Below are 23,777 nucleotides of genomic sequence, written 5' to 3'. Positions count from 1 at the left end.
TCCGCAGGGGAGTGACTGCCCAAACCAAGACCGGTGCCACGCCCCTGTACCTGGCGTGCCAGGAGGGCCACCTGGAGGTGACGCAGTACCTGGTGCAGGAATGCGGCGCGGACCCGCACGCGAGGGCCCAGGACGGCATGACCCCGCTGCACGCCGCGGCGCAGATGGGCCACAGCCCGGTCATCGTGTGGCTGGTGAGCTCGCGGTCAGGGCGGGGCGGGGCCCGGGAAGGGCGGGGTTTGCTCGCGAGGAGGCCTGCGCGGACGGGGGGCGGGGCCTGGCGGGGCCTGGCGCCGCCTGGCGCCCAGCCCCCGCCCCTCTTCCCCGCGGCCCCTCCCGCCCAGGTGAGCTGCACCGACGTGAGCCTGTCGGAGCGGGACAAGGACGGCGCCACGGCCATGCACTTCGCGGCGAGCCGCGGCCACGCCAAAGTGCTCAGCTGGCTCCTGCTGCACGGCGGCGAGATCTCCACCGACCTGTGGGGCGGGACCCCGCTGCACGACGCCGCGGAAAACGGGGAGCTGGAGGTGGGGACGGGGAGCTGAAGGTGGGGGTGGGGCTGGCGGGGCGGGGCGGGGCGAGCGCCCTCTGCTGGCGCCGAGCCCTCCGCACAGTGCTGCCGCGGCGCGAGGGCTCGGGGGTCCCGGCGAGGGGGCGGGGGTCCTCAGTACGTGGCTCCTCGCAGTGCTGCCAGATCCTGGTAGTGAACGGCGCGGAGCTGGACGTCCGCGACCGCGACGGATATACGGCCGCCGAGCTCTCGGACTACAATGGCCACAGCCGTTGCACCCGCTACCTGCGCACCGTGGAGAGCCTGGTATGACCCCGAGCCCCTGGTTAGCTCGTCCTCCTCCCCATCCCCGCCTCCCCCCAGGGGTAGGTGTTCTTACCCCTTTTCCACGGAGGAAGCTGAGTTTCGGAGACATGAAGCTCCTGTCCGAGGTCACACAATGAGGAAGTGCCCTAGACCATCACCCTCTCTCGGCCCACAACCACTGACAATGGAGGAGCGAGGGGGTGAAGGAGAAAGGGTCAGGGGGAGGAGGACAAGCATCATCATGGTAAGGAGGATGGCGCGGAGAAATCACAAGACATACCTACCGATGGGAATAGTCGAGTTCATTCACCTGCCCACAACCCACACTAGTAGCTCATTTAACTGTCCACTGCCTCTGAGGTAGGTGGTGGTAATGCCCCCGGTTCATCCAAGGTCACACAGCTACGTTGTATGTTCCCTCACTTCATGGCTATCTCATAACTGGAAACTTGTGTGATTTTCTAAAATTATTTTATCATGGCTGCACAGCGTGAAGTCGCCTCCTGGGACTTGAGCTCAGGTGTGGTTGGCTCCAAGTCCAGGGCCCTGCCTTTTCTGATGTAATGCCCGCTTTGGGGCAGGAGGGAGGACAGAGGGCAGGTCTCACAGGGGCTTTCCGAAGGACCAGCCCCAGGGGGCAGCCTGGCCAGAAGAGGGCCTGGGAAATGGGAAGGGTGGGGGAGAAGGTGGGATGGCCTCTTGCCCGCAGCACTGTGTCTGCCCTTTCTGCAGGCACCGGGAGGGGGACACCCTGGTTCTGGGTGCCTCAGAGCACAGCAAGGCCCAGGGGTCAGAGACGGCAGCTAGACCCAAGGAAGAGTTTTCCCCCCAAAAGGCCACCCAGAGAGAGTCACAGTCCAGCAGATAATGAGTGTCCTGTCAGTAGGGTATACCAACATGGATGGATGCTGTGAAGGGCATTTCTGCACCACAGGTCGTTCTTTCCCACTGAGGGAGCAGTCTGAGGGTGGGATGGGGGCGGTGGCACGAAGCCCCAGCCCCTCCAGCCCCCCCCTTTTTAAAAAGATTTTATTTATTTATTTGACAGAGATGAAAAGTAGGCAGAGAGGCAGGCAGAGAGAGAGGGGGAAGCAGGCTCCCCACTGAGCAGAGAGCCCGATGCGGGACTCGATCCCAGGACCCTGAGATCATGACCTGAGCCGAAGCCAGAGGCTATAACCCACTGAGCCACCCAGGCACCCCCCCTTCCAGCCCTCTTAACAGCATCTCCAGTTGAGACAAACATGACTGCCTGAATTCTGACTCTGGCAGGCACCCTGCCCAGTGCTCTATGGTCTGATCTCAGTCTCTGCCGGAAATTAATACTACTAGTTCACATTTACTGGCTACCATACCCTGGCACTTCACTAACTTTGAAAATCTTTGTTTATACCCTCACAAGGCAAAAAGTACTGTTATCCCCATTTACAGATAAAGAAACTCAGGGGTGCCTGAGTGGCTCAGTCAGTGAAGCATCTGACTCCTGATTTTGGCTCAGGTCATGATCTCAGGGTCATGAGATCGAGCCCCTCGTAGGGCTCTGCACTGGGTGTGGAGCTTCTTGAAATTCTCCCTCTCCTTCTGCCCCTCCCCCCCATCCCACACCCCCACAGGCTCTCTCTCTTTAGGTACAGCAAGGATAAGTGACTTGCCCAAGGTCATGTAGCTAGTAAGTGGGAGAAGTGAAATTTGAAGCTGACATTCCAGGCTGCTATCCATGGGGTCAGGGCTGGGTACCCCCAGTGCCCACTGCTGTCAGTCACAAAGAGAGGCTTTTCAGCTGCCCACCCCCACTCCGTCCAGCCCAGCCCCTGTGCTTTCCCTTGGCTCCTGGAATGGGCAGCAGGGCCTGCCCCACCCCTCTGACCTGGGTCAGGGATGGGAGCCCTTGGCCCCCTCACCCAGACAGGCCCAGCTATAGCCGTGGAGGATCCAAACTGTGCAGGATGTTGGCCCAGAAAAGGCAAACACTCCCACAGAGCCCCTAATTACAGGGCCAATGAGCATGGCTGCAGAGCTGTTACCTGGTGCTAGGCTTGCCTCCCATTCCCAGGGGGCCTGTGACACTTATTGGGCAGGGAGGGGGCCCCAGGCAGGGAGGAGCAGACTTGGGCAGGAGGCAGCCAACGGAGCCAGCGAGCGGGCTTGCCGATAGCAAGGCCAGCATGGGCAACGTAAGCAGGACCCCCACCCCATCCCGCTCCCATGCAGGGAGGGTCAAGCCTGTGGGCAGGGACACGGACAGTGGTGGGGACAGCAGGCTTCCAGCCTGAGCTTGGGCTGCCCACCAGACTCAGCTGGGCCGCCCCAGACCACCCCCCCTTCTCCAACGGCTCCATCAGGGGATCCAGGCTGGGCTGGTGTTGGGATTTGCCCCAGTAGAACAAGGAGAGACAAGGGCTGCTGGCCAGGTAATGGGGAATTAGTCTTTCCTGCAAATTGTGGGGGCCCTGCATGCCTCCCCTGCCACCAGCAGCTGTGGCACCTGAGCCCTTCCCACATACACTGGAGCCCAGTTCCTTTAATGAGGAAGGAGAAGGCTGGTGCCATGGCAGTCTTCCCTTTGGGGTCCAGGCCAAGGCCCCCTCTTCTGACAGTCTCTCAACCCCCCTGAGCAAGGAATGGCTGGGGTGGGCGTTTCCCAGAAACCTGTGGTCCTGCTGCCAGGGGGCCGGGCTTGGGCCTGAATCTTCCCCTGGGAAGAACCCAAGAGACATTCTCAGAAAGGGGAGGAAGCCCAGAAAGGGAAGCGGCCAGGCCCAGGTCACACCGCCAGGATAAGCCCCAGCAGGACCCTGGCCTGGAGCGCCCTGGTCTCCAGGTCAAGCTGTCCTCGCTGCCTCCCTTCCCGTTCAGAGTGTGGAGCACCGTGTCCTGTCCCGGGATCCGTCTGCTGACCTGGAGGCCAAGCAGCCCGACTCTGGCATGTCTTCACCCAATACCACCATGTCCGTCCAGCCACTGAACCCTGACCTCAGCTCGCCCACCAGCACCCTCTCCAACTACGACTCCTGCTCCTCCAGCCACTCCAGCATCAAGGACCAGCGCCGCCCACGCCGTGAGTGGGCCTGCTTGGGATGAGGGAGGAGGGAGCAGGGACTGGGAGGAAGGAGCAGAGACTGGGACTGGCCTCTGGGCACTGAGGGCCGGCCTCGGGCCCCCTCTGCCCCCAGCAGACGGTGGAGGCTGCCCAGGTCTCCGGGAGGGGGGCTGCTGCTTGTGGTGAGAGGCAGGGGACATCTATGCTTGTGTGTGCCCATCACAAACACACCTGTATCTCCACACGGACTCTCCCCCAGACGGAACCCCCATGCACCCCACAAGAGCTTCATTATCCTCACTCACATGCACAGTGTTCCCCAGACTTTATGCACACCTGGTCACACTCAAGTGTGCACACTTGTACTTGTGTACGCACAATATACAGATGGGAACACATGTGCACACATAACGGCCCCGTGCAGATGCACATGCACACCTGTGCTATGACCCAGACACACGGTCTCCATCTCCACACTCCAGACGCACGCACCCATGCAAACACACACAGACACACCCACGTCCACAGACTGATGCAAACCCATTTGTACAACGAGGAAACACCTGCGTGGACGCACAAACACGGACCACATCCTGAGCCTGGGTGGCCATCTGCCTGTGAGAGCTGCCCCAAGCCACCGGGTGGCGGCCTGCAGAGCTGGTGGGGTGCCTGGTAATCTGGGCCCTGGCCATCCATGCTGCCGCCACCCCACCCTGCCGGGTCTGACCCCAGGAGCTGCCCCTTCACCCTCCAGGTGGCTGTGCCCCACTGGCATGCTCTGGCATTGAAAGCCCTCTGGGGCCTCCCCTCCAAACTTGAGTGCATGGTCTTTCCCCAACACATGCATCACCAGAGGAGGGGAGGGGAGGGGAGGGGAGGGCAAGGTGGGCCATGCCCTGCTGGGCCCACAGTGGAGCCATACCGAGCTGCATCCCTAAGCCCACCTCGCCCCTTGGTGAGTCGCTTCTGGGTGGAAGAGGGTCTCAGTCCTGGGGGACAGCCTCCCTGCAAACTTCCACCCAGCCTTCCCTCCCTCCCCAGGGCTTCCCAGCTCAAGAGCTGCAGACATAGAAAAGTACATAGACAAGCTGAGCCCGCAGCTGGGCCGGCCCCGGGGCAAGACGGAGAGAACCACACCCCTGCCACCACCGCCCAGCTTCCCTCCGCCGCCCCCGCCCCCGAACACCCAACTGCCCCCACCCCCACCAGGCTACCCAGCTCCCCAGCCCCCCGCGGGACCACAGGCTGCTGACATCTACCTGCAGACCAAGAGCAAACTCCGTCACGTGGAGACAGAGGCCCTCAAGAAGGAGGTAGTGAACCTTCCCCCACCTGCCTGCCTCCTAGCCCGGGGACTGGGCGGATAGGCCACCCCCGAGGCCAGGGGACCAGCTCTTGGGCACAGGGTGGGAGGGTGCGGGGGGGGGGGGGGGGCCCTGGGCCAGTGTGGCCGATTCAAGAGTCAAAGCTCCCGGCCAGCCCCATGGGGCACTAGGGCTGGGTACTGGGGACAGGCAGATGAGTAAGACAGAGCCACTACCCTCTCAGGAGCTGGGGCTGGGTGAAGGAACGTATCATCAGACAGTCGGGCCTCTCAGGGAGCTGGAGTGCAGAGAGAGAATTGGCAGAGAACATGGACCTCCTCACAGCCCTACCCATGCCCATAGCCCCAGGCTCGGGTGGAGAATGGCTCCCAAGGGGGTGTGGGGGGTGGGTAGACACAGGTGGCATGGCTGTGAAGGGCCCCGGAGGCAGGGACAGAGAGCACTAGCAGGACTCCGCCGTCACAGGGGGCTGAGGGAGGGTGAAACTGCAGTTGGCTCCCCAGTTTGGGGCTTGGAGCGCCCAGGTTGGTGGAAAGGGCAGTCCTGGGATGGGGGCCATGGGGGCATGTCCAGTGCGGGCACACTGAATGTGAGGTGTCCTGGATGTCAGGGCCTCTGGGACCCTGGCTGAGGCTCTGGAGCCAGAGGGCTGGTCTGGGTAACTGAGAGTCCTGGGCTGGGAGCCCCATAGGGAGTCCTGGGGTCCTGGCTAGTTTGGGAGGTGGGGGACAACGGAGACTCCAGGTGGCTGAGTATGGAGTAGAGGTCCCTGAGAGTCCCATGGGAGCCCTGACCTGCAGTTCTCGCTCAAGCCCAAGGCAAGCCATTCCAGAGGCAAGCTGAGGAGCCAATTTGCCCACAGTTGACCCAGGTCAGAAGGCCACTGGGTTGGGGAGGGGAAGGACAGCCTCCACAGAGACTCCACCCTGCCGTCCGTCACAGCCATCCTGGACTAAGCTCCCAATCGGGTCCCCTTTCATCTCTATGAGGTGGAGAGAGCCCAGGAGAGGACTGCAGGGGCCTCAGGGCCAGCCGGCTGTCCCTACTGGAGGCTTTGTGAGCCCTGCCCAAAGCCACAGGACAGGTGGCCCAGCCCGCGCCCCCTCCACTCCCTTGAGCAACAGGATTTCAAGGTCCCGTGTTCCTACCCGTTGTGTGCGTGCGGGGCCGCAGGCGACCGGCAGCTCCACAAAGAGCCCTTTGTGTGCCCGCTGCAACTCGCCCCCCCCCCTCCGCCCCCTGGGCCTGGCCGTTGCCTGACCGCATCCAGAGCGGGGTCGTGGCATCCGCGCCTTGGGACTGCAGGGGGCGCCGAGGGGGGCGGACTGGCCCAGAAAACAAATCCTGTGGTGTCGGGTTTCCTGCAACAAGAGCCAGTTTGGGTGGGGCGTGGAGGTCCGGGGCCACCGCGGGGACGCACGGGCGGGGGCGTGGAACAGGGGACACCCCCCACACGGTGACTCGGCCTTTGGCCCTGCCGGCTCATGTCCTTTTCCCTGGGCTGGGCTTAGTGGGGGGCCAGCTGCGACGGGGCGGGCCACCGCGGTCATCTGAGCCCGCCTTGCCGCCCCTGAAACCCGAGGCTTAGGGGCTGGTGTCGGTGTCGCTTACGCGGATGTCGATGGTTTCCAGATGCGGTAGGGGAAGGGCGGGGGCGTGACCCGGAACCCAGGGGTACCAAAGGTAGGCGGCTCCGCTGCTCGTGGTCAGGCCTGCATTCTGTCCACGGGGTTTGGAAGGGATCGGCTGGGAGAGGAGGATGGAGGCCGGGGTGCCCAGCACCTCGCAGAGGGAGAAAGGTACAGGGGGTGGGGCCACATCTGGCTCGTGGGACGGGTAAGAAGGGGCGGGTTGCTGCAGATGCAGCTGGAGCCCCCGTGGCATCCCCTATTTCTGGAGTGGGTAGGCCGGGGATTGGCCGGCCCTGGGTGATGTCAGGCCGGTGGCGCTCATAGGCGCTCTTAGGCGCGGGCGGGCAAGGGCTGGGCTGTAACCTGAGAAGAAGGATCAGGTAGCGCAGGTGTCGGGTCCCTGCCGCCCCCGCCTCCAGGTGCACAGCGGGGGCCACCGGCACCGGCGCAGGTAGGAGCAGCCTCGGGGCCGGGCGGCTGGGAGCCCTGGGCAAGCAGGAGCCTAACAGGACAAGGGATCTGAGGCGGGCTCCCTCGCCGGGGTCCCCGAAAGAGTGTTCGGCAGAGCCGTGGGGACGCGCGGGACGGTCGGGTGGCCGGGTGAGGCCGAGGCCTTAGCGCTGGCTAAACCGCGAACAGCCCCTTCTCCCGCTCCCCCTGGCGACTGGGCTGGGTCAACCCGCCCCTGGTCCCGCCCCTTCTAGCCTCGGTGGGGGCCCTCGTGGCCCTTGGCCCGCGCCCAGAACCCCTCCCTCTAGGGCCGACCGAGCCTGCCCTTCCCCGGGACCCTCGCCCCATCTCTGCCCTGAGAACAGGCGGGTCTGGGGAGCCGGCTGGCTGCACCCGTGGACGGCCGCTGGCCGGGAGCCCCGGGAATGGGAAGGGCTGGGGGGGCGGGGCGTGGGAGGCCGCGGGGACCAGAGCCTGAAGCCCCCGCACCGCTGTCTTCCCACAGCTGGGCTCCCGCGACGGCCACGACGGGCTGAGGAGGCAGGACTCCGGCCGCAAGCCCCGCGCCTTCAGCAAGCAGCCCAGCACGGGGGACTACTACCGGCAGCTGGGCCGCTGCCCCGGGGAGCCGCCGACCTCGGGCCCGGGCATGGCGCACAGCGAGGAGGTGCGTGCCTGCCAGCCCGCGCCCGCCGGCAGCCCGGGCCCCGGCCCGGCCTCCCGCTCCTCACTCGTGAGCCCCTCCGCTCCTCCGCAGGCGGCGCTGCTCCCCGGGAACCACGTGCACAACGGCTGCGCCACGGACTCCAAGGCGTCCAGGGAGCTGCCCCCGCCGCCGCCGCCGCCCCCGCCGCCGCCGCCCCTGCGGGAGGCCCTGAGATCGCCGCCGCCGGCTCCGCCTCTGCCCTTCGAGGGCGCTGGCCCTAGCTGCGGGCAGCGTCGCTCCTCCTCGTCCACTGGCAGTGAGTAGGGGCGGGATGAGGGGTGGGGGGCGGCGCTAGACCTGAATGGGAGGGAGGCCTAGACGTCGCTCCGGTCAGATCCCGGCTGCCACCGTCAGGTCCGGGCTGCCACTGCCCTAGCGCTTACTCCCTTCCTGCTGGTTCTGCCTGCCGCAGCCCCTGGCCCAAGGAGGACCCTGAGAGAAAGCTCTGAGCGGCCTTAGTGTGAGCCCAGCCAAGTCCCCTTCCCTCTCTGGGCCCATGTCCCATCCAGCAGCGAAGGCCTCCCACTCTGGTGGCTGGTGTTTCCAAGGAGCAGGTGTTAATGGGAAACTCCGAGAAGAGCTAGTTTCAAGGAGGCGGGGCTGCCAGCCAAGCTTCTTCCTGCCCCACATCTATCTGCATCTCTCTTCTGCTCGCCTTTGTCTTGCTCTTCCGAGCTAGCTACAGCGGAGTTCTCCCCAGATGCTTCAGGCACACTTCCCAGTCAGACCCCCCCAGAGGCCCCAAGTCAGCTAGGACCTGCTCTGGGGACAAGGCCAGTGACCCATCACGCCCTGCCCTTTCCCTCCTGATGACCACTCCCCTACTCGGCGGCCCCACATCCTTTGTAAGGTGTAGGCTGGTGACCAGGATTCCTGAGCTTCTCTTCTGTAACGTGGGCCAGACTCCTGCCTGCCAAGGTGGTGCCTGGGGGACCCATGCTCCCACCTGAGCCTGAGGGGAGGGGGTTTGCCCAGCCACTCATTGCAGGGACCATGTTTAGTGACACCAACCAAAGTTTCATCTCCCTAACTAAAAGTGCAAGGGTATGACAGGGTCCAGAGTAGGACGAGCCTGGGCTCCCTAGGGCACCTGTGGAGCCTCAGCCCCTGCAGCCCAGAGCCCATGGTAGCATGATCACCCCCACCAGGGCCTCCAGAATGGCTCCCCCAGCTCTGGGGTGAGCTTGTTCCGTCTGGAGCAAGGCTGAAGCTAGGAACAGAAGCAAAACAGACTCTGGGCTTCTCGAGACACCGCTTCTCAGCAGAGCCTGGGCTGGGTACCCTATCCCAACCCAATGCCAAGATTGAGGCCCTTGCTAGGGGGGCCAGGGCCAGTGGCAGCCCTACCCAATCCCCAGGGACCAGTAAGAGCCGGAACTGGGTGGACCACCCTCGTGGAGCCCCAGAGCAGCCTGAGCCAAGTCAGATGAGCTGGAAAATTCCTTCTGTCCTCTCCCCCCTCCTCTGTGCATCTCCCTCCCATGTTTCTGCCCTCCCCTCTCTTGCTGTCCTGTCCCCTCCTGCCCCCCCACCCTCCACCCCCGCTGTCCTAGCCTCACCCGGCCCCTTCCCCCTCCCTCTCCTAACTTTGCTGTCACTTCTCTCCTCTCCTCTCTCTTCTCCTCTCGGTCCCTAGAAGTGAGAATCCTGAGGCTCAGGAAGAGTGAGTAGCTGTGTTGCATGTGTGGCTCCTGGCTGAGGTGTGGGGTGGGGAACAAGGCATGCTCAGGGAAATCAAGGCCGAAGGACAGGGCAGGGCCAGGGGCTAGCAGGCCAGGGGTCCTCCACACTACAACTACTCTCCTACCTGCACCACACCCGCGTGCACACCACGAATTCTGCCCGGGGCTTTCAGTTTTGCCTAAATAAATGGGCCTGTTGCCAGTGCCCATCTGGCACCTTTTCCTTTTACCCCTCCTGCTACTCAGTCAGGGATTCCCAGCCCCAGGGGAGCCTAAGAGTCCCCTATTGGCTTGTTTTGTTGCCCTCACCCAGCCCTCACCCCTCCTCAGTCTCTAAAGACAGCCCTTCCCAAACCCCAGTCACCTCTGCTGGCCTTGTCAGAAAATGCAAACTCCGTGCACTGGATATTTGCATGTTTTTCACCTGGCTCTTCTTCCTGGGTGTTTTCACCCCATATCCTTAGTAAGGGCTCCTCTCTACTAGGTCCCCCCGAGCTGAGCAGCGCTTTGCCATAAGTGTGCTACGGGCTTGCAACCAGCGTGTCTGTGCGTGTCTGTCTGTGGGTATAGGGGGTGGGGAGGGGACCAGTTGGTTATGACATTCAGAGTTCCGAGCCTATATGGCCATGGAGGCCCCGGGAGATTCAGTCCAAGGGTCACTGAGCTTCGCTGATTCAGAGAGGGCTGGAGGGAGACTCCACCCCAGCAGGGCCGAGCCAGGGAACCCAGGACAAAGGTCGGGTGGCTTGGCCCCCAGGTAGTGTCTTGGAGCTGGTCAGTGTCCTGGGCGGAGACATTCGCTGGAGTCCCCGGGGCAGTCCAAGAGCCAGCATGTACTCCCGGGGGCCTCCAGGCGGGGCCCCCATGCCCTGTGAGTAGGGCCAGGAGGATGGTGGGGTCCCCTGAGCTGGGAGCAGGAACCCCCCTCTGGGGGTCTGCGGAAGCCTCCCAGGGGCGCAGGACCTGGAGAGCTGCCATCTGGGGGCCCGGCCCTTCCTGATTAGGGAAGGGGGCAGCAGAGGGGCAGATGGGGGGTGTTAGGAAGCCCCAGCCAGGACCTCCTCTCCTGCCTTCGTATAGGCACCAAGTCTTTCAACATGATGTCCCCGACGGGTGACAACTCCGAGCTACTGGCTGAGATCAAGGCGGGCAAGAGTCTGAAGCCAACGCCGCAGAGCAAGGGACTGACCACTGTGTTCTCGGGCTGCGGGCAGCCGATCTCCCAGGTAGACGGCCCGCCGGGCCCTCCCACCCCGGCTCCCCTCGTCCCTGCCCGCCAGGCCCTCAGTGTCGCCGCTTCTCCCTGCAGTCCGACTCGCCGCTGCCTCCGGCGTCGCCGGCGCCTTCACGGGCCCGCAGCCCCACCCCGCCCTCCGCGGGGCCCCAGCCTCTGCTCAACGGCAGCGTGGCGCCGGCACCGCCCACCACCCCGGCACCCGGCGTGCAGCTCGACGTGGAGGCTCTCATCCCCACGCACGACGAGCAGGGCCGGCCCATCCCGGAGTGGAAGCGGCAGGTGATGGTGCGGAAACTGCAGCTGAAGATGCAGGAGGAGGAGGAGCAGAGACGGAAGGTGGGCGGGGCGGGGTTGCCCCGACGCCTCGGGGGTCTGCCTCTGGGCCTCGGCCCATCCCCCACATCACCCCGCGGCAGGCCGGTCCCTTCCACCCCAGGCGGCTTCCACTACCTTTGGGGGGAAAAGCAGGGTTGGACGACCTCCCTGACCTGGGGCTGTCCCCAGTTTCCACCCCTACCCCCACCTCCAGCAGCCTTTCTAGTGAGATGGCAAAGTTCATCAAACTCTAATGTGCTTCAGGCTGCCTGGGATCTCATAAAAACTCTGATTCTGGCTCAGAAACTCTGGGGGGCTGAGCTTCTGTGCTTCTGGGAAGCTCCTGGGGGAGGCTAAGCACCCTGGTCCAGGGACCACACTTGGAGTAGCCCGCAGGGACTTTTGGTTGCCGTCAGCCTGGCCTGGGCCCTTTCCCTGCACTGCCACTTTCTAGGCACCGGTTCTGAGCCTCATCTAGCCCAAGATATTTTCTTCTCTGTCAGATGATTGATCATTACTGGCTGGTAGAATGGTTTGCCATCGACCTGCTCAACACACGTTTCCTGAGTACTGTGTATATGACACACACTGTGGGAGCCTCTAGGGGTTCACGACGAACATATCAGGGCCTTTTCAAGGTGGCCGCGAGGGCAGCAGGGGCGGCAGGGGGTCAACCAGCAAGCAAACACAGCACCTTAATAGAGCCGTAAGCACCCCCAAGAATAAGAAACAAGGTCATGTGAGAGCCTGAGTGAGCAGGGAGGCCAGTCGCTGGGCTATTACAGTGGCACTGTGATGGGGCGTGCAGAGGACTGAGACGGCCCTAAACCCACCATCCTATTTGGGCTGGAGGCAGCATTAGGGAAGAAGGAAGTGATGTCCATGGGGGGCTTGGGAGATGAGCACACGGTTGACTGGGAACAGAGGGGGACAAAGAGCAAGCAGGCTCTGAGCCTGTCCTAGGAGAGGGCTGGAACTGGAGAGGCCATTGCGCATCAGATCACCAAGGCCTGGCCTTGAAGAAAATGGACTTTCTCCTGCAGCAGTTGGGAACCTGGGAGAGGGATTACATGGGGAAGGGGCCTCAACCTGTTTGTCTGTGGGGAAGGGATTGTAGTGAATCAGGATGAACCGGGAGGACAGCCCCCCCACCGCCCCCAAGGGCTGGAGAAGCCCTCAAGTGAGGAATGAACGAAACTGTTGGAAGCTCCTGGCGCGCCTGACCCCATAAATTTATTATTATTCCTGGTGCGGGGACTAAGGGCTGAAGCCGCAGCCTGGCCGCGGGCTCAGCAAACACACGCGCGGCGCGCATAGGGGGGGCTTGGGCTGCAGGGGGCGCTGAGAAGGGGTCCTCGGTCTGGGTGAGGCCTCGCCGGGACGCAGACCTGAGGCGGGGTGGGGGAGGGCCGCCTGGCGTCGCGGCTTCAACGCCTTTTGCATGTTCCTTCGGTGGTGTAATGAGCAACCCAGCCGCGTGTGGAGACGGCGTCGCGCGCCCTGTCTCTGCAGCAGCGCCCAACGACCCCGCCAGCGACCAAAGAGGACACTGCCCGGCGCCCGGAGTAGCGGCCTGGGCCGAAGCCTCGTCCCAGGGTAGTCACCTGCCGGCCGGCCGGGCTCGGCCCATCCCCGCCAGCACAGCCCCGCGGAGCCATTACACCACCCGGGACCTGCAAATGGCGCCCCCGGCGGCCGCTGCGGGAACCGGGCCAGAGGGAGACGCGCCTCCCTCCCCTCTCTTGTCTTCCCCGCCTTAGCTGACCGCCGCCAGCTCGTGCTGCTACCCCCGCGAGGGCTGGAGGTACTCCAGCGCGCACAACGCCATCCTCGGGCCCTTCGGCGAGCTCATGACCGAAGCCGACATCCTTCGCATCGAGCAGCAAATCGAGAACCTGCAGGTGCTGCACAAGGCGCAGAAGCTGGAGGCGCGCCTGGAGCAGCTGGAGCTGGAGCTGGAGCAGCTGCTGCCCATCTCGGCCGCCCTTTCGGCGCCGCGCTTCACCGTCGACCCGCGCCGCATGCACGGCCGCGCCGCCAGCCTGCCCGCCTGGTGCAGCAAGATCTCCACGCTGCTCAAGAGCATGGCCACGCTGCTGGCCGCGCTGGGCGGCCGGCCCGCGCACCTGGCGGAGCTGCTGGCTGCCGACACGGGCCAGCCGCTGGCCCCGCTGCCCGACGCGCCCTGGCGGCCGGGCCCGCTCTGCCTGGGCCGCTCGCACTCGCTGAGCTGGTGCCGCGAGGCCGTGGCGCGCGAGATCCTAGAGTGCGGCGTCTCCGTGCAGCACCTCCGCGCCGTCTACGAACTGCGCGCCCAGGGCTCGGCGCCCGCGCGCGACTCGCGCAGCAAGCCCTCGCTCCCCGCCGGCGCCTCCGGCCGAGAGCCCATCCTCGAGGAGGACTACGTGGCGACCGGCGCCGGGGAGCCGGGCGCCCCCGCCAACAACGGCTTGCAGGCCGCGGGGGACTCCCTGGGAGCCCTGGGCCCGCCTGACGCTCCCGGCCACCAGGCGGCGATGCCGGATCCCGAGCCCGAGCCGCCCGCACGCCGGCCGCCGCTGACCCCCGAGCTGCGCGGCGTCCAAGACTACATAGATATGCGCAAGGAGCGCATCGTCTACCTCTTCCTGGAGCACTGGCGCAAGTGGACCTTCCGCGGCCCCGGGCGCCACGCCCAGGCGCGCCTACGCAGACTGCTGCCCCGAGTGGTGGCCGCCGGCGCGCGCCCGGCCCCCGACGCCACCAACGACCCCCAGCCACCGGCCGCCGACGGCCCCGACGGACGGCTGCTGCGCCTGCTCAAGCAGCGGCAGGTGGTGGACAAGCTGCTGGGCCACTGGCGGAGCCTGCTGCGGCAGGTGCCCGCCTGCCCGCCGGGCTCGGGCCTGGCGCACGGCCTGTACTGGCCCGAGCACTTCCTGCCGCCCCTCGACGGCGGCGCGCCCCGGCGCTACGATAGCCTCACGCTCGACCTCTTCATGCTCGGCTACTTCCAGCTGCTCGAGATGGGCCTGAGCCGTGAGGAGCGCAAGTTCCGCCACCTACTGTGCTACGAGATGTTTGACCGGCTGGGCAGCCACCCGTGGGAGCTCATCCGCCTCTTCCACCGCGTGGTGCTCGAGGAGGTGGAGGCTGGCCGGCGCAGCTGGAGCGACGGCTTTGAGGACCTCAGGCGCCGGTTCTTTGGAGACAGCCCGGAGGCCGAGCCAGCCCCGGAAGATGAGGAGGCCGAGAAGGAGCAAGAGGAGGAGAAAAGAGAAGAGGAGGAGAGCGAGCCGGCGGAAAAGATCGCTTCGGCTCAGAGGGTGGACTGGCCAGAGGGGCAGCCCGAAGCCCCAGCCCCTGCGCAGCAGTGCCCCACCCCACCCCCGCCGGCTGCGCCGCCTCCCACATGGGACCCTCCTAGTTCCGAAGCCCCCACGGAAGATCCCCTGGAGCTGGTGTCTGAGATGGGCGAGTTCAGCAACGAGGACATCTGCCGCTACATAGATCGCAGCTTCTCCTTCTGGAAAGAGAAGGAGTCAGAGCTCTTTGATATCTGAGCAGAATTTGGAATTTCCCCTCCAGCACCTTCACCAGGGCCTGGATGCCTGTCTGATGCCCTCTGGAGGCCAAAAGCCGGCAGGAAGAACCCAGAAGCCAGCTTGGTGGCCTTGGAGAACCCAGAGTGCCCAGGAGGACCAGGCTGCCTCGGCCTTTGAAACCCCAGCGTGGCCAGATGTGGGGCAGTGGCCAGAACGGGCAGGGCGGGGCACAGGGCAAACCCGGTGTTCCCCTCTGGCCCTACAGTCTTGCCTGGCTCTGTGTTGGAGCCAGGTGGAAGAAGCCGCCCCCGAGGGACCGTGGGTCCCCCTTGGGGCAGTGGGGCTCTCCTCTCTCTGGTTTTTCACTGAATCCACAGCTACTTCTTTGAGGTCATGTAGCGACGTGTGTAATGTTCCATGTGACATGTTCTCCTGTGTAAACGCCCAAGTAATAAAACTCTTTGCTGTGAGCCGCCTGTGTTGGATGCCCACCCCCACTCCTTCCAGGTCACTGCAACCACACAGTTGTAGAGTAGTGTCTGCTCACTTGGGAATAGGACACATATGGGGCAGAAGGTTCTTCATGCTGGAGGCCAGCCTGAGCCTCTCTGAGCTGGCTGGATCTGTGGGGGCCCAACTCGGGGTCTGCCCAGAGAGTCGGGTCAGGGGCCTGGGCCATCTGTCAGCATGCCCCAGTGGGGAGGAAGCTCATTCTCTGCTCCTCTCCCACACCTTAGCTCTGACCTCTCTAGTGCCACCTTTAGGATACAGGACCTGAGTTACAAGGAGGCAGAGCCTGGGAGATTCCCTTTAAGGGGACTGTGGCCAGGCACCTACATCTATGTGCCCTGCAGGAGGATACCTCTAGCCCACTGTCCCTGACTGGTGCACGTGCCCCCAGCTTGGGGGTGCACCCACCTCTGATCCCCTACCTCCTCGCCCATGCTGGTCCTAAAGCTCTGTGCTTGTGTTTCAGGAGGAAGAGGAGGAGGCCCGGCTGGCCGGCATGCCTGCCTGGAGGCGAGACCTCCTGCGGAAGAAGCTAGAAGAGGAGAGGTGAGCTGGGGAACTGGAAGCATCAAGGCTTGGTAGGATGTCTTGATCGCATCCCTGACATGGTAGTACCAAATGATGCTGTTTCTTTTTCCTTCTAGGGAGCAGAAGCGGTGAGTGTGGGACTGGGCCTCGCCTGCCACCCCTCCCCAGTCTGGGCACCGTGCTTTTGCCCCTTCGTCCAGCCTCATCTTGAGCACACCCCCTTTTCACTCTGGTCTGTAGCGCAACCTCTCTGCTCCTAGTGATGCCACCAGACTCCTCTCCCCCAGTAACTGAGCCCCTGCCCCAAAGTCTACATCTTATGCCCTACCGGCCTAGTTCCCAATTACCCAGGCCCTGTCTCCCATTAACCGGGCCTTCAGTTAACCCAATCTCACTGTCAATAACCTTGATTTCTGTCCCTCAAAACATAGTTTCCGCCCCGGTATTCTAGCCCAGTGCTGATGGAAGTATAATGCGAGCCACTCTGTAATGTTAAAATCTCTAGTAGCCATCTTGAAAAAATAAAAAGATATAGGTGAACTTAACATATATATTTTATTTAACCCCATATATAAAAATATTATTTCAATACGTACTCAGTGTAAAAGTTATTAATGAGATCTTTTACACTTTAAAAAAAAAGATTTTATTTATTTATTTGACAGACAGAGATCACAAGTAGGCAGAGAGGCAGGCAGAGAGAGAGGAAGGGAAGCAGGCTCCCCGCCGAGCAGAGAGCCCGACGTGGGGCTCGATCCCAGGACCCTGGGATCATGACCTGAGCCGAAGGCAGAGGCTTTAACCCACTGAGCCCCCTAGGCGCCCCTCACAAAGTCTTCGAGACGCCGTGTGCATTTTACCCCTACAATGTGTCTCATTCTGACATTTTATATGCTCAATGGCCACATCTATTTAGTGGCTGTCTTGTCAACAGTGTGTATCTAGCCCTTATTTTATTTTTTAAAAGATTTTAAAAGAAAGATACAGTGAGAGAAGAAATACAAGCAGGGGGAGTGGGAGAGGGAGAAGCAGGCTTCCTGCTGAGCAGGGAGCCGGATGTGGGGCTCAATCCCAGGACCCTGGGATCATGACCTGGGCCAAAGGCAGATGCTTAATGACTGAGCCACCCAGGTGCCCCTAGCCCCTGTTTTATTTTTTTAAAAGATTTTATTTACTTATTTGACAGAGATCACAAGTAGGCAGAGAGGCAGGCAGAGAGAGGAAGAAGCAGGCTCCCCGCTGAGCAGAGAGCCCGATGTGGGGCTTGATCCCAGGACCCTGGGATCATGACCTGAGCCGAAGGCAGAGGCTTTAACCCACTGAGCCACCCAGGCGCCCCTAGCCCCTGTTTTATAATAACTGTCCCTAATTACCCACCACTACCTCTCAGTAATGTGGTCCTTCTGCTGTCCAGCGGCCCTACCCCAGAATTCACTCCCCCTTACCCTCCGCCACACCCCTGACCCAGCACCACTGTTGCCAGTAATAACCCCAGCCAGCAATAATTCAGCCACAGCCTCTCACTCACCCCCCAGCTCGTGGGTGTGCCCCGGTGACTCCAGTCTGCCCTCAGCCAAACCCCCCTGTGCCCACCAACCCTGCCCTGTGCCTCCCCACGCAATCCCCATCCCCTAGCCCTTCTGCCACTGGAACTCATTGCCCTGGTCACCAACAACTAGCCCCTCTGTCCTAAGCAACTCAGCCCCCACCCTCCGGGAGCCACTACTTGACAGCCGTGAGCCCCTCACGGTGCCTGGCCCACCCTCACCCCTGCCCGCCCTTCTGCCCCCACACCACGCCTAGGAAAGAAGAGGAGCGACAGAAGCAGGAGAGGATGCAGCGAGAGAAAGAGCAGTCAGAGAAGCTGCGGACGCTGGGCTACGACGAGACCAAGCTGGCGCCCTGGCAGCGACAGATCATCCTGAAGAAGGGGGACATCAATAAGTACTAGATGCCGCCCTCCTGCTCGCAGCCGCGTGAGCTCAAGGGGCCGCAGCCTCCGCCCCGGCCTGCCCGGCCCGGGGCGGAAGGGCTGGTAGCCCCGCTGCCTTCCCCCTCCCGCGCTGGAACCCCTCCCTGCCCCCCCTCCGGCCTCCGCACCCCCAGCCCGGGGCGACGCTGGAGCGCGCCCGCCCGCCGCCGCAGCCGCCCAGAAAAAGTGCCCAAGCAAGCTGCTGACGCAAAGAGATGCTGTTTATTTGCATGCCTATTTACATATATTTGCATGCGCGTGGAAGGTCGCGCAGAGCTCTCCCCGGCCCCGTGGGTGGCGACTTTGTTACCTCGCGGGGCGCGCGCGACAGGCCGCAGCCCCCTCCCCCGCACCCCGGAACCCGCGTGGCTGGCGCATCCTGGGCGGAGGCAGGCCCCGCGCTCGGGGAAGGGGTTTTCCTCCAGTCCTGACCCAGATCCGCGCCCTGCCCGCCCCGGCCGCATTTCCCATCCGCGCGAGGGCTTCCTCTCAGCCACTTGTTTACCAGAAGCGGTAACAGCACCCTGCCCGTCGGGACGGAGCTCCCATCCTCTGCCCGCCCGCCCCCGCCGTGAAGTCTGCGCACCCAGGCCCCGCGCTCCCGGACCCTCCCGCGGCGCGGGTGGGGAGTGGGGGGAGGGCGGGGGCCCCGCACTCGTGTCCCCCCGCAACTGCCTGCCGTCCCGCTCCCCCATTAAAGCTCTCTCAGCCGCCGGGGCTGACGTTCACTCTCTCCGTCGCCGCGACTTCCTCTGCCTTTCGGGGTAACTGGGGCACGGCCGAGGGGGCGGGGTGCGGCCTGGGAGCCGAGGGCCGCACCGGCCTCCTACGTGGGTCCCCGACCCCGGGGTGACGAGACTTCCGGCTCCCTTCCGACGCCCCCAGGAAGCCAGGCCCGGGCCACGTAGCGCCCCAGCCCCGCGGAAACGCCACGCAGTAGATGTGTTCACAGATTTAATAGCGGGGCCTCCCGCGCTCGGGCGCGGACAGTGCGAGCCGCCGCCGGCCGCTCCGGTCCGTGCGTCTCGGCCGCGGGCAGGAGCCGGGCGCGCGGCGGGGAGGGCGGCCGGCGCAGGGCGGGGCCGGGCTCCATAAGTGACATAAGATGTCTACACGCATAAGTAACCATACTTAGGGCTCTGCCAGGGGCGGCAGGGTTGGGGGGGCACGCCCTGGGTCACGGACCGCGCTGCAGGCGGCTGCGCAGGTCCTCGGCGCAGCCGTCCAGCCCCATGCGCTCCAGCGCCGCATAGACGGCGCCCAAGCCCGCGGGCTGCTGCTGGCGCCAGCGCTTGAGCATCTCGTACTGCTGGTCGCGGAAGCGGCCGACCTCCACCTCCACGGCCTCGATCTCCGCCTCGCGCAGCCCTAGGGTGCGCACGAACTCCTTCCAGCGCCGCGCAGGCACCGCGTCCATCACGTCGTAGAGCTGCGGGCCGGGCTGGAGCGTGGCGCCCGCCGAGCCTGCAGGGGGCGCTGGCGTGGGCGGCGGCGGCGGCGGCGGCGACGGCGACAGCAGCGGTGGCGGCGGGTCTGAGGGCGGGGCGGAGAGGGCCGGTGAGAAGGGAACCCGGGCGGAGGCGCGCACCGGGGCCCGGGGTGGGGCAGGGATGGCGGCAGCGGAGGGCGCGGGCGGGATCCGCGGTTAGGGCGGGCCAGGGACGACCACCTGACCAGCTCGGGATGCGAAGGGGGCAGGTGGTGCCTCAGGAACCGAGTCCGCGTCTCGGGAGGATGGGGTCTAGGCCTCAGGCCAGCGAGGTCCCTTACCAGGAGCTCCACCGTGCAGCGGGTCCCAGGACCATGCCACCTGCGGGCAAGGTGCCTCCTGGGTCTGGGGGGAGCCAGGGCTCCAGCCGTTGCCAACCAGCTGGACGGTGTGGACCTTCTCACTACTGCCGAGTGGCACTAGGAGGGCGTGGGTGCTGTCCCTGGGTGAGAGGTGGGTGGCCTGGAAGCCAAGAGAAGCCCCAGGTCAACCCAACCTAAGTAAGGCCCCTTGTCTGCGGTCCCTGGCCGGGAGCGGCCAGTCCCTGGCTCAGTCAGCAAACATTCCCCAAGGCTGCCTCCCGCAGCTGGCCATAACCTTGCCCTGTGGTCCAGAACGGCTATTTCCTCTGCCTGGAATACCCTGCCCTCGCTGGCCTGCACTCGTTCCCTCAGGCCGGTCTGAGGCCAGGCCTGCGGCACTCATCCCACAGAACCTGTCTGGAGCCCAGCCCTTTGAGAGCTACTTAGGGACAGGTGCTATGCTGCTCTCAGTCGCTCAGAACTCGGTGAACTCACAGGCGTTCATTAGGTCTACTTTGTGCCAGCCCCCGTGCCACACCCTGGGGATCACAGGTTATCATAAGGCCCAACCTCTCAGCTCCAGAACGCTGCGGCCTAGGTGCCGGCTCACCCTCTTTCCAGAATACTACTTCTGTGCTTACCTGTAGGGGAGTCAGGGCCTCCATCCCAGCTTCATCTGTGGAGGGACAAAGAGCATCTCATCAGCAACCAGGGAAGACTCCTAGACCTGGGTGCTAGTCCAAGTCCTCTTGTGTTCCCCTGTACCACCCCCGCCCCAGCTCTCTGTATCAGGGCTGAGTGGGCTTGGGGCTACCCATGCTGACCACGTGCCCCTAGAAATGTGTGCACGCCTGTGCCCCGTACTTACTAGCAACACTGGGCTTGCAAGGCTGGCAGCGGTGGTAGGTGTAGGTCAGCATAGCACCAAGCAGGAGTGGGACCACCAGGCCAGCCAGGAGCACCTGGACCCAGAACACTGAGAGAAGAGCTGGTGAGCAGTGGGGTTGCGGCCTCCCCCAGTCTCCCCGGGCCTGTCCCAGCAGTCCTGCTCTAATTCCCAGCACCCACGTACTCTGCCTCCAGCCACAAACAGTCACGCAGGGCTCAGGACAGCTCCCGAGGGTGCTCCTGCAAGGAGAGGGGAGGGGATGGGAGGTGAGGGAGAATACACCCAAGAGGGGCTACCCGTGTTCTCCATCCCAGAGGCCCTTTCCTCCCTAGGCCTCTTCCCTGGGAGCCACACTACCAGGAATGTTCCCAAAATAGTGTCTCCGGGAACAACAGTGACAGCCACTGCTTAAGAAGCTTCTTGTAGACTAGATTGAGGGTCACAAGAATGTCAGCCCCGTGAGCACCGGATTTGCCTCCTTTGTTCCCTGTCGTGTCCCCAGCACCTAGAGCATCTCTGGAAGATGGCAGGTGCTTAATACACCCGGGGCTAAGGAGACAGTCGGACAAAGTGCTTTACCCCTTACTCTCAGCCCTGGGGAGAACTTTCACACAGGGAAGCCATGGATCAGAGAGGCGAAGTAACTTGTCCAAGATCTCCCAGAGGACAAGCGGCACATCTTGAATCTCAGCCCAAGTTTTGAAAGCGTATCAACGTGGCTGTCTCTATAAACTGACAAAGCCTATACTTCTTTACTGCGCAGCTGGAAAGACCACGGGAAAGTCTGACAAAGGGTGAAGACACGCCCCCTGTTTATCCGTCCTAAGGGGAATGCAGATTTCCCTCTAGCATCCAAGGACCAAGCTCCCTCCCCTTCCCTGAGATCCGCACTCGGCTCCCAGTCTCCCTTTCCCTGCCCCGGGGCAGCCAGGACGTTACGTGGGGCAGGGCGTGCAGCTGTTGCCATATTCATAGAAGCCAGGCAGGCAGGTCCCACAGTCCGCATCTCTGGCAGAACCTGCAGTCCAGGAGATGGCTTGTGGGTCAGGAAGGGAGAGAAGGAGTTGGGGGGTGGGGGAGGTAGCCCAGAATGAGGGTACTCACAGGGCACCCGTGTATGGCGGTGCAGGGCCCTGCAGTCTGAGCATGGGTGGCAGCGGAAGGGCGAGCCGACCTTGCAGGGCTTGACCAAGCACTCCGGGAACCGGCCTGGCTCACAGCCACAGTGGGTGTCCGCCACTGTTGAGCAGTTTGTCACGGCCACCTGGGAGACTGGCCAGAGTGTTCAGGAGATGGGGTAAGTGGAGGCCATCAGGGCCAGAGCCCCCCTCCCCCGGGGACTGGGGGCAGATCCCCTGGAAAATGGAGATGGGGACAGACCAGAGACAGCACCACCCCAAAGGGAGAGAAGCATGATTGCCACAGATCACAGGCTGAGGCATATGCCGCGAGAGGAGGGGCATCAGGGAGAGAGGGGGCAAAGGCATCTCAGGGCAGGATCAGGGCGGAGGCCTGGCATGGGCGGACACAGGCCTGTCACACCCAGAGGTTAAGCCCAAGCCAGCCCCTCCTTCAGAAATGCCTGGCCATGGACTGGTCAAGAGCCCCCCACTGAGCACGGGGCCCCTCACCCTCCTCATCACAGGCCTGGCAGCGGGTACAGCGGGTCTCATGGTGGTTCTCCCTGGCCAGGAAGGTGCCCCGTGGGCACGGAAGGCAGGTGGCGGTTCCGCAAGGCTTGGGGCAGGGGGCCTTCAGGTAGTGCCCTGTGGAAATCAAACCTGGGTCAGACATTCACACGGCGTTCTCACGTTCCCCACTCTTCCTCCCTCTCTCTGGCTCCCTACTTCCCCCACCTCCCCTGTCTCCTTGACACTGCCTGACCCCCATCTCCCTTTGTTTGCCCTCACTTTCCCCTGCAGCCCTCCCACCCCTTCAACGGCTCACCTGCTGGACAACCCTTGCAACAGAACAGACCGTTCCTCTTCTGGACGTTGTAGGCACAGTCAAACGGAGGACCGGGAGTGCTGTGCTGGCCCCGGGCGCCCGGCAGCACAAGGAGTAGGACCTGGAGGATGGGCGCTGCTGGCTCCAGCAGGGCTTGCCACGCCGGGCCCCTCCCTGCTCTGTCTGGTCTACTTCGGGGGTGCACCGCCGCTTGCCCTCAGAGCAGCCCACTTCTCGGGTTCTTGAGTAGAAGAGGTGCCCCTGGCTGTGGGGTAAGCGAGCTTCCCTCCCACCCTGCGAGGACCAGACTTGGGGGAAGCAGAGCAGACGTCCCCAGCCAGCTCCTCGGGCACATACTGCCTCCGCCAGGGCGCCGGCATAGGCGGGCAGCCCCATCCCCCTGGTGCTCTCTATAAGGTGGGGGACCCAGATCTTTCCCCACCTAGGGCCCCTAGACCCCTCTGGCCCCCGGGCGCGGGTTTCCTCTCGGCGGAAGGGCCCCGCCCGGTTGAGCGTCTAACTAGTGGAGTCTCTAAGTAAGTTGAAAGGTGGGGGGTGGGGCTGCCACACTTCCCAAGGAAGTTGGGCCCCTTCATTCACAGCACGGGGACTGGGCCTGAGGTCAGGCGCCAAGCTGTACACCCCCCTCTGCCATGCTCCCCCACTCACCGCAGCCACCACTGCCATGTAGCCCCCCAGCCGCAACTCCATGGCTCTTGGCACCTTGCTGGGCCCTCCGACAGCAGGCGACAGGCATGCGCCAGCCCGGGGGCTTCCCCGCTCTGCCCGCTCTGCCTGCCTGCTCTGCCCCAAGCGGCCCAGAGAAGCCCGCCTCAGGGGTGGGGGTCAGGGCGGGGCCCCCAGCCCACGCGGCCTGCCCCTGGGCACCTGCGCTCACCTGAGGCGGCCCGGGGGGCAGCAAGGTGTACACAGGTCAGGGCTGCATCGTGGTCCCCAAGCCTGGGTTCTAGCCTCAACCCCGACACTACCACTTCCAGGTGCAGTGACTTCCCTCCTTCGGCCTTACCCCTCCCTCAGCCACAAGGGGCTGGGCCAGAACTACGCAGGACGCAGGACGGAGATCCAGCCTCCCCAGATCCTGCCGGGCTGTGGGTACAGGGACCCCACCCCTGGAGGGGGGATCCTAGGGGGCATTCTTCGTGACGCCTGAGACACATCGCCCACCCTGTCAAAAACTTATGGGGACCCCCAGGGTGGGGCCCTCCAGGGCACCTCCTGGGAGGGAGCAATTCATGGGGGCTCTAGAGTGGACCTCGTGGCTGAGGTGGGGGTGGGGCTGATTTTGGGGTGCTGCTGTGTTAATTCACTAATGCTCATCCACGGTCTCCTCCAGTGATGTCCTACCACACGTGGAGGGGGACAGGAGTGACAGGTACCTGCGCCAGGGCTCCA

The 23,777-nt window shown here is 63.8% G+C and overlaps 2 protein-coding genes across 9 annotated transcripts in view; one reads left to right on the top strand and one right to left on the bottom strand.

Annotated features, from left to right (window-relative positions):
• The window catches only part of ESPN (espin), a 31,393-nt gene extending 12,945 nt beyond the window's left edge, over positions 1–18,448 (top strand). The window contains exons 3-14 of one of the 6 annotated variants that reach the window (XM_047725657.1): positions 8–194; positions 345–527; positions 686–817; positions 3,674–3,875; positions 4,899–5,170; positions 7,769–7,930; positions 8,021–8,225; positions 10,732–10,877; positions 10,961–11,224; positions 15,704–15,783; positions 15,882–15,893; positions 17,569–18,448. In XM_047725657.1, the coding sequence (XP_047581613.1) occupies positions 8–194; positions 345–527; positions 686–817; positions 3,674–3,875; positions 4,899–5,170; positions 7,769–7,930; positions 8,021–8,225; positions 10,732–10,877; positions 10,961–11,224; positions 15,704–15,783; positions 15,882–15,893; positions 17,569–17,716 (1,993 nt within the window). In that variant the 3' untranslated portion in view covers positions 17,717–18,448. Of the gene's footprint in view, positions 1–7; positions 195–344; positions 528–685; positions 818–3,673; positions 3,876–4,898; positions 5,171–7,140; positions 7,265–7,768; positions 8,226–10,731; positions 10,878–10,960; positions 11,225–12,963; positions 15,195–15,703; positions 15,784–15,881; positions 15,894–17,568 lie in introns of those variants that run through there. The other 5 variants (XM_047725659.1, XM_047725655.1, XM_047725653.1 and 2 more) reach the window with 5 other exon arrangements.
• Positions 18,449–18,678: 230 nt separating this feature from the next.
• On the bottom strand, positions 18,679–23,542 carry TNFRSF25 (TNF receptor superfamily member 25). 3 transcript variants are annotated; one of them, XM_047725670.1, is made up of 10 exons: positions 23,034–23,542; positions 22,365–22,485; positions 22,049–22,183; positions 21,522–21,689; positions 21,357–21,435; positions 20,601–20,656; positions 20,397–20,504; positions 20,170–20,204; positions 19,508–19,688; positions 18,679–19,270 (listed from the first exon to the last, which is right to left on the bottom strand). In XM_047725670.1, exons 1-10 carry the CDS (start codon positions 23,073–23,075, stop codon positions 18,915–18,917), a joined length of 1,281 nt encoding a protein of 426 aa, XP_047581626.1. In that variant the 5' UTR covers positions 23,076–23,542; the 3' UTR covers positions 18,679–18,914. The 3 variants fall into 3 exon arrangements, with proteins under 3 accessions (XP_047581626.1, XP_047581624.1, XP_047581625.1); XM_047725668.1 differs by having other exon boundaries at positions 20,397–20,656; XM_047725669.1 differs by having other exon boundaries at positions 18,679–19,201; positions 20,397–20,656.
• Between the last annotated feature and the right edge of the window lie 235 nt (positions 23,543–23,777).

Source organism: Lutra lutra, chromosome 4 (genome assembly GCF_902655055.1).
Source record: "Lutra lutra chromosome 4, mLutLut1.2, whole genome shotgun sequence".
NCBI classification, from domain to species: domain Eukaryota; kingdom Metazoa; phylum Chordata; class Mammalia; order Carnivora; family Mustelidae; genus Lutra; species Lutra lutra.
Note: the sequence above shows the minus strand (reverse complement) of the source record. Positions and strands in the feature narration are given on the sequence as shown.